This window comes from Helicoverpa armigera, chromosome 27 (genome assembly GCF_030705265.1).
Source record: "Helicoverpa armigera isolate CAAS_96S chromosome 27, ASM3070526v1, whole genome shotgun sequence".
NCBI lineage: Eukaryota > Metazoa > Arthropoda > Insecta > Lepidoptera > Noctuidae > Helicoverpa > Helicoverpa armigera.
In genome coordinates, this window is record NC_087146.1 from 2,672,690 (window position 1) to 2,681,546 (window position 8,857).

The window sequence follows — 8,857 nt, forward strand, 5'->3', positions numbered from 1 at the left end:
CACTTGTAGGTGGCTCATCTCATTGAAGAATTCGGATGTCTTAAATGTGTCATGTTTTTCAAAGTCTTCTTTTAACAGTTTTGCTGCGCCCACAAAATTTGTTCCGTTATCCGAGTACATGTGCCGGGGTGTGCCTCTGCGGGCACACAGTCGTTTGAAGGCGGCGAGGAATGTTTGCGTGGTCATATCCGACACTAGTTCCAAATGTACCGCCTTAGTTGCCAGGCATATGAAAATAGCTATGTAAGCCTTGCATGTTTTCACTCCTCTCCCTTTGTTTATTTTTACGTCAACGTGTCCGGTGTAATCAACGCCAGTGTTCGTAAAGGGTCTGGATTGAGTTACCCGCTCCTTGGGCAAGTCTGCCATCAGTTGAACGTTCCGATGAGGTTTGAACCGGTGACACTTCACACACTGTCGTAGCTCCCTTTTTACAGTCCTGTTGCCCCCAATGATCCAGAACTTAAGTCGCACATAGGCTAAGGTGAGCCTGGCGCCTCCATGGAGAGTGTCGTGGTGCGCCTCTTGAATAATGAGTTCCGTTAATCTTCCTGTAGCGGGTATAATTAGAGGTTGTTTTGATTCCGGAGGCAGTGTTGAATTCATTAATCGCCCTTTTGCACGCAATAACCCGTTTTCATCAAGAAATGGAGACAACTTCAGCAGTGGGCTCTTTGATGATATTGGCAGTTTCTTTTCCAAACGCTCCATTTCGTCGCTGAAATACTCCCTTTGGACATTTTTGACCACCAACTCTGTAGCCGCTTTAATTTCTTGCGTTGATAAACACATAACTGCCTTTTTTCCTTCGCAGTCAGTTAAGTTATTATTAGAGCGAATTACCTTCTTATTTTTCATGTTGAAAGTTCTTAATATCCAGCCAAGTACTCGAATTACACGTTTAAAACTGCTATATTTATTTAGCAAGTTTTTAATGATGTCGCATGTTTTGTAAGTCGAAACGCAGCATTTTGCTGGTTTGTTATGTATTTGTTCATTGTTTGTTATGTAGGTCAAACAATAATTGTCTTGGCTATTTTTAGAATCATATGTCTTTAACCAACTTGGGCCCTCCCACCAAAGCTTAAATTCTAGCAGTTTGGAAGGCAGAAGTCCTCGGCTTGCGCAGTCAGCTGGGTTTTCTTCTGATCTGACATAGTTCCAATGAGTCGCAGGGATAACGTTGTTTATTTGAGCCACTCTGTTCGCTACATATTTTCCCATCTGTTTATATCTCCTTGCAACCATGCTAGCACGACTTTAGAGTCGCTCCAGCACCTTATCTGAAGCTTTTTCTCGACGAGTGTTTGTTTGACCTTTTCTATCAGTTTAGCGAGTAGTAATGCTCCACATAGCTCCATCCTAGGTAGAGTTATCCTTTTGTTGAGCGGCGCAACTTTAGTTTTTGCTGTTACTAGCGTGGTGACATACTCGCCGTTCAGATTTCGGACGCGGCTGTATAGGACACACGCATATGCCTTTTCACTGGCATCGCAGAATCCGTGTATCTCAATATCTGTGCCATGGCACTGTAGCCATCTTGGCATTGCTATTTGGCATAACAAAGGGATTTCTTTCCTCAATGTTTCCCACTCGTTAGTTAGTTCATCACATAGGCGTTCGTCCCAGCTGATTTTGCTGATCCAGATCTTTTGAAATAATAGTTTTGTTTTTATAATAAAAGGTGATAGGAAGCCCAGCGGATCGTACAACTTGCTTATTTCACTAAGTAATGTTCGCTTAGTTAGGGTTTTCTTTTCAGATAAGTTCCAGCTGTACGTGAAACAGTCACTCGATTGGTTCCACCTCATACCCAACATCTTTGTTGTTTGGTTTGTCGTTTGTTCCGGGCTGAAGTTAATGTGAGCGTCGCTGCTTCTTTGATCATCTCGTAGGTCGGCTAAGATCGTCGTTTCGTTACTTTTCCACTTGCGTAAGTTAAAGCCTCCTTTTTTCAGTAATTCGATAAGCTGGGCTACTAGTTCTTTCGATGCTTCAATTGTGTCTTTTCCGTGGACCAAATCATCCATGTAGAACGAGCTTCTGAGTACCTTTGAGGCCTCGGGATAATTATCCTGTTCGTCTTGCGCGAGTTTATGTAGAGTGCGCATTGCAAGATAGGGGGCACATTTCATTCCATACGTTACAGTGCTCAGTTCCCACTCTTGTAGCGGTTCTTTTGGGTGAGATCTCCAAATTATAGTTTGCAGATGTTGCTGTTCTGCATGAAGCCAGATGAAACGGTAGAGTTTCTCTACATCTGCTGTGAAGACATATCTGTAAGTTCTCCAACTGGTGAGAAGGGTAAACATGTCTTTCTGTAGGTTAGGACCGCAGTACATGTTATCATTGAGGCTGCTGCTATTTTTCGTTTTGTACGACGCGTTGAAGACAACTCTTAACTTGGTCGTGGTTGACTCTGCCCTCAGTACGCCATGATGAGGCAGATAGACTCTAGGTTTATTTTCTGTGATTACAGGTTTCATGTGACCCATAGTAATATATTCTTCCATAAAGCGTTTGTACTCGTGTTGTAGGTTTTTGTTTGTCAGCATTTTTCGTTCGAGTTGCAGAAACTGCGCTATTGCTTGGGACTTTGTGTCGATTAGGTTAGCTTCATAGTTAGGCTTCATGGGCATTTGCACGACATATTGCCCATTTTCCATTCTCGAAGTGGTCGAGTTGTAGTATTCTTCGCAGTGCTCCTCTTCGCTAGTTATAGTTGAAGTGTCGCCACATTCTTCCGTTTCCCAAAACCTTGCCATGTCTTCCAAGTTGTTGAGAGTTACAAAGCAGTTAAATGTTTTTACGTTTCCGCACAGAATCCAGCCTACTCTGGTTTGTTGCGCAACGGGGTAGCTGCTATCACTTCTCATTATTCCGTTTAGTATAAGTTCCGAGTAAGTGTCAGCTCCTAAGAGTAGATCGATCGGACCTGAGATATTGAAGTGAGGGTCCGCTAACTTTAAGTTTTCCAGATAACTCCAATTTTTTGTTGAAAAGGATGTTGTTGGTAAGTTGTTTGTAAGTTTTTTCATGATAAGTGTTTCCAAGTTGAAGCGATAATCAGAGTGAATTGATTTGCATTCTAGGGTCATTGATCCCTTGCAGTTACCGCTTAGCGATCCGATACCCGATACCACAGCGCTCAGTTTTCTTCGCGGTAGCCTAAGTCGCTGCGCTGCGTTTTCTGTTATGAGACTGACTTGTGAGCCTTGATCAAGTAAGCCTCGTAATTGAATGTAGTTTCCATCTACAGTTTTGACTTCCAATCGTAAAGTCGTCAGTAGTACTTCTCTCTCTTCGTTAGTTACATTGTTGACAGCGTGAGATGAAGAAGGTGTTGCTAGCGTGCTCGTAGTTATGTTGTTAGCTTGATTATTACTGGTTTGCAGAGTTTCATCATAATGTAAAAGTGTATGATGTGGTTTACGACAAACTCTGCACCTTTTGCGGGAGAAACATTGTTTTTCGCCATGACTGTACAGACAATTTTTGCAGACTTGCAACTTGCGAACGGTGTCGTCACGTTCCTTTGCGTTCATAGCAACAAATTTGTCACATTTCATTAAAACGTGATCCGTTTTGCATATCGGGCAAATTTTTGCTGTTGCGACGAAGACTTTAGGCGTAGTTATTGGCTTGTTATGGTGCATTGACCTCCGAGTATTGTATTTGTAATTGTTTTGATATACTTCTTTGTGGAATGACTGCTTGTTTGTTCTCCATGATTTGTTGGAAAGGGACATCTTGGAGCTGCTTCCTTGTAATGCTTCTAAGGCCATGAATTTGGCTTCAAGAAACTCGGTAAACTCCTCGAGGTCCGGAAAACCTCGCGGATCCTTTAGATCTCTCATGTAATCGCTGTGAGTTGCACTATCAAGTTTTTGGGATAGTAAATGTGCAACTAGCGGACCCCAGTTAGTGATATCCTGCCCTATGTTCTTGAGTCCATTCAAGCATTCCAACATGACGTCATGTAGTTTTCTTATGTTGGTGGCGCTTGCTTCTTGAATGGGGGGCTGGTTTATCAACGTATTCGTGTAAGTTATAAATAGAAGCCGGTTGTTGTCGTAGCGATGCGTAAGCAGTTCCCAGCAAGATGTATAATTTTCCGCACTGATGCCGAGATGTTGAACTAACTTTTCTGCCTCTCCCTTGAGCTTAGTTTTTAGGTGCTGCATTTTTTGGGCCTTGGAAAGGGCCGGGTTGTTATGCACACTCTCGAGGAAGAGGTCCTTGAAGGTAAGCCATTGAGTGTAGTCTCCGGAAAATTCCGGAATCGCAATTTTCGGCGTGGACTTCTCATAGTGAGCGTTGTTCCATATTTTTTGTTGCAAGCTTTTCCGAACATTATCATAAAGGTGTTCCGCGGCGTCATATTTTTGTTTATAGATGGAATCTTCGTCTTGCCAGAGGTAGTCCAGTTCCCAGTTCGCCTTTTCGATCTGTTCCCACTTAGTCTTCAACATGCTCAAGTTATCTTCTAGCTCCCATTTATCAGCGGATGCGGCTAAGTCAATCTTTTCCACAGTTCGTTCAAACGCTCTAAAGTTGCAGTATTGCTTGCGTAATAGATCTTGTTGCTTTTCGGACGTCTCAGTAGTTTCGCGTGGAGGTACATGAAATTTAATGTCATCGAAACTGAATACGGCAGAGCTTTTACCTTTTGTTGTTGAAGCGGACGGTGACGTTTCCGTCTTGCTCGGAGCTGAAGTGGGTAATTCCGCCTTCCGTTTCAATATGTCTTGCAAAACATCTTCATACATCCTTTTAGTGCAGCCGTAAACATCGTCAGTAAAGTATTGAAGGTCTGTTGCTTCAAACTCTTCTAGAAGTTGATGATTGTACACGAACTTCTCCCATGTCGTGTTCAGACGAGAAAGACGCTCCTCGAGGTATTCTGCATTCTTTCTGGTGGGGCTGTCCTTCTTGTAGTTAATGCAAATCTGCTTTAAGTTGTTAAAAGTAGCCTCTTGACGGCTGATAAGTTCTTGGACGCTCTGAGTCATCTTGTTTGTTCGTTCTGGCCTTGGATATGGCAGTATCGCACTTCCGTAGGCGGTTCAATAGTATCACGACGGTTTTGTGATTGTTATTTCGGACCCACAGTGTTTTCGCACTCTACAGCGATATATGCGCCTTCTCAATCCAACCGGGGCGACCCGCTTCTGGGAGACCGGCTAGACCGATTCGCTATCGACAAATAGAGACACGTTCACACTCTGGATCCGGCTCGAAGGACCATTTCTTGATGTATGGACCTCAGGCGTCGTTAGTTTGTATTGAGTTGAAAAAGACCACTGATTTCCCGTTCAATAGTTTATTGTGCAAGTTACACTAGTTCCGTGGGATGCTAATCGTGGGTATAGTTCTAATCAACTGAACACTAAATAATACACAAATAATTAAATCGACTCGCGAAAGTAGGTCGCGCGACGTTAGCAAAAAAAATGCCTGTACGTAAACCGTACACATTGTCATTAAAACTGAACATTCAAACAAAATTTCAACTCAATCGATAAAAAAATATGCTTCAAAATTGAGCTTTAAATAAAATAGTAATGTATCAAGATTTGTTGGTCGCGCTTGAAATGTACTCTATTCTCGGTATCCACGGCAGAGGTTATTCACCCTACGCGATGTGACGGAGCGACACGTCCTCTCTCTGTGAAGCCTTGCGGCGGTCTGGTTTGAGTTGACTCGCGTGCAGCGTTTTATAGTAGTTTTTAAATAATTTATAAAAAAATAAAAACGAGAGATTAAATTATAATATAAAGTTTATGTTTTAAAGAAAGAGTTATATTACTATAGTAAATAATTGTTATATTAAATTAAGTAAGATAGATAGGTAAAAAAAGCATTTGAAATTCACAATTTTTCACATTGTTAAAATATTTTTTTCTGAAAGATAGAGACCTAAATCAAAAAATGTTTTCAACTAACTATAGGCATGGGGATTTCGTCTATGAGTAACAAAATAAATATGATTAGATTTGCCACTGTTTTCACATGAATTTAAGCTTCGAAATAGACGCTGAACGGGAATTTTATAAAACATCTGTTACGTTATAGGGGTTTTAAGTATTTAAACTACACAAATTGAAATTTATGTTCAATTAACTATATAGACAGTGAAATTACCTTGCGTTATTAAAAAATAACATAGTTATAGGATAAGTAGTTACTGAGAAACAGTGGTTTGAAAAGTACCATTTTAGGCCAAATGGCGCGCGGTTGACGTACACGCTCTTAAAGTATATAGGTATATTTAAAAAGGATTGTTCTACTTATCAGCATCATTCGTACTCAATATAAGTGTAAGTGGAAAAGAAAGACTTATCTCTGACGATTCAACAAGTACTCACATTCATTGACACGATGATTCATTTGAGTTTCCCAACTATGTTGTGGCTGCTAGTATAACAGAATGAACTTGAGCACCAGTGTTTTACGTGGAGCGACTGACTATCCAATCTCTTCAACCCGGTTACCTGTTAGACTTGAATGTTTTAAGACTTCTGACTGCCAAACATGTTCAAATGACAGCCAGAACCCACCAAATTAACGTGCCTTCCTAAACACAAACAATATAACTATTTAATTTATACAATTATCACTAAGAAATCCCTAACTTGGTATCTCATTCACATTTACAAGAGACAGAATACCCATCCGTAGCGCCATTTGGCAGCATCACAAAACTCTGAATATAAATAGGTGAGGCAAATCATATGACTGCGACCTACGGACGGCTAACTATTTGTGGTATGTTTACTCTGGACATAACGAGGAATAACAGTGCGTATTATGGTTTTTTGGGTGTTAATAATCGAAAAATACAGGGGTCTTTGATCAAGAAATCGATTGAATTGTGATATTGAATTGGTTTGCTTGATTCGATTCAATTTTGGTGCATTTGCGAGTCGGCTGGCTCTCATTTTGGGATAAAATCAAAGCTGTCCTTTTAGTAGCCTATTTTAATATTACTGACGAAGAAAGGTCTAATCGAAGATACTATAATAATTATCGCACTTTGCTAGGCTTAGCCATGCAATTTCATTAAGAATAGACATAGATATTATATACCTTCAACATGCCCTACATATTAGCAGATAGATACATATATGAATTCATTCATAAAGCTCTTCATTCATTAAAACTGCATAACGTTATAGATCTGTGATAGTTTGCACATGCGCTCTAGTGAGTGTGCTGACACCTGACCTTTGCGAATTTGCGAAGGACGGCTCGACTTGTCTTTGTCAAGAGCAGACGAAGTACTTGGCAATATTTGATCTATATGCCAGCAATTTTGAATTGAATTGCAAAATAAAAAGATTTGAAAACCTAGCTTTATTTTTTTAGATTATAAATAGACTGCAATTTTTTCTAGTTTTTCTCTTTGACCTCATGGGACGAAGGTGCTATCAAATATCATGTAGTCGAAGGTTTGATAAAGTAAAGAACCTTTTGGGACCCCATGCAAACTTCAAATACCTTTTTAAACATTTTGAGGTCTCTTGTTCCATCATCTGGTCCTTCTAAACACAGCTACGTTCATAACTTATGTAATATTTTTCGTTGTTCCAGCCTGCGAACCGTGAGAAGATGATGTCGAGGTCTGCGCTACTGCTCGCCGCCGTCGGCCTAGGCTTGTCCACGTTCAGCGTCCGCCAGATGATCCTCCACCAAACCAGACGATTCTAGACACCAGACACTTATTCCCCAAGCCAGAGCTCAACAGACATGCCAGATTCTAACCACCGGTCTGCCCTGTCCATTAACGCGTTCTCTCACACAAACAGTCAAATATATATTTTTTTAAAAGTGAGATACGCGCAAATTCCAATTTGGGTTCTGGCCGAAAAAAATGGTATAAGAACATGTATGTGAGAAAAAAATGTAATTTATTCTTTTTTTTTATTTTTTTTTTCTCTGGACGAATGTGTTAGTACATTTTAGACATAGGAAGTAAGTTAATTTCGGAACGGATTTTAAGTGTGGTTTAGTATGGATGTGAGGAACGATTTTTGCGATTGTCTATGTGATGGAAACCAAATAAAAATAGACAGTAACATTCCTGTGGCATTTTATTTTAACGGTCGAAGGATAATACTAACTGCTACTTCTACATGTATGGTTTCACCGCCTCGCGATAGCTTTCTGCCTGAAAACTACAAACAAATGACGTTATAATTATTCATTTATCTTCAGATATAACGTATTCGGCAGTAGTGGAACTGGCCTTTAAAACTTTTGAATGCTACGCAGTAGTTCTTGTTTTGTAAACATCCTTTTTTGAGAGTACTCCATGACAGGTCTATTACGTTGGCTATTGCTATCCTCATGTGCAGTGATGATGGCACCGTATTCATGATATTTACTTCAACGGAAATAAATAATAATGAATAAGATTTGCGTTGAAAAACACGCTGAAAGAGGCCAGTTTCACTTCTCCCAAAAAAATCTGCTAGATAATAAAATAGGTACGTATGATGTTTTAAATGAATGAGTAGATTAATATCCCGAAGCGGTGAAATTCAAGCTTACAGACTTTATAGGGCTGACAAAATAACAGCTTTTTTTCGAGGTGCTTAATATCTGCACAAAAATAGATAGAAAAACGCTTTCTAAATTAAAAAGTTATTTTGCAAGCTCTGTTTAGCTAGTTGCCCGCTGTAATAAATGCTATAATCGCTTGACTATCAAAAATTAATAAAGTAGAACAACTAGATTTCTTTTGCGTTTTATTCCGCTCAATTTTCTGTTTGTGTAGTCCTTCCCAATGCTCTTTTGAGATGTACCTCAGCCTATAAGGGCGAGGACCTTAAGGTCCGCTTTCCTGAATTTCTCT

At 40.1% G+C, this 8,857-nt stretch overlaps 1 protein-coding gene across 1 annotated transcript; it reads right to left on the reverse strand.

Annotated features, from left to right (window-relative positions):
- Positions 1-1,208: 1,208 nt before the first annotated feature.
- Positions 1,209-5,012, reverse strand: LOC135118861 (uncharacterized). The gene has a single exon (XM_064041918.1). It carries the CDS (start codon positions 5,010-5,012, stop codon positions 1,209-1,211), a length of 3,804 nt encoding a protein of 1,267 aa, XP_063897988.1.
- Positions 5,013-8,857: the final 3,845 nt, after the last annotated feature.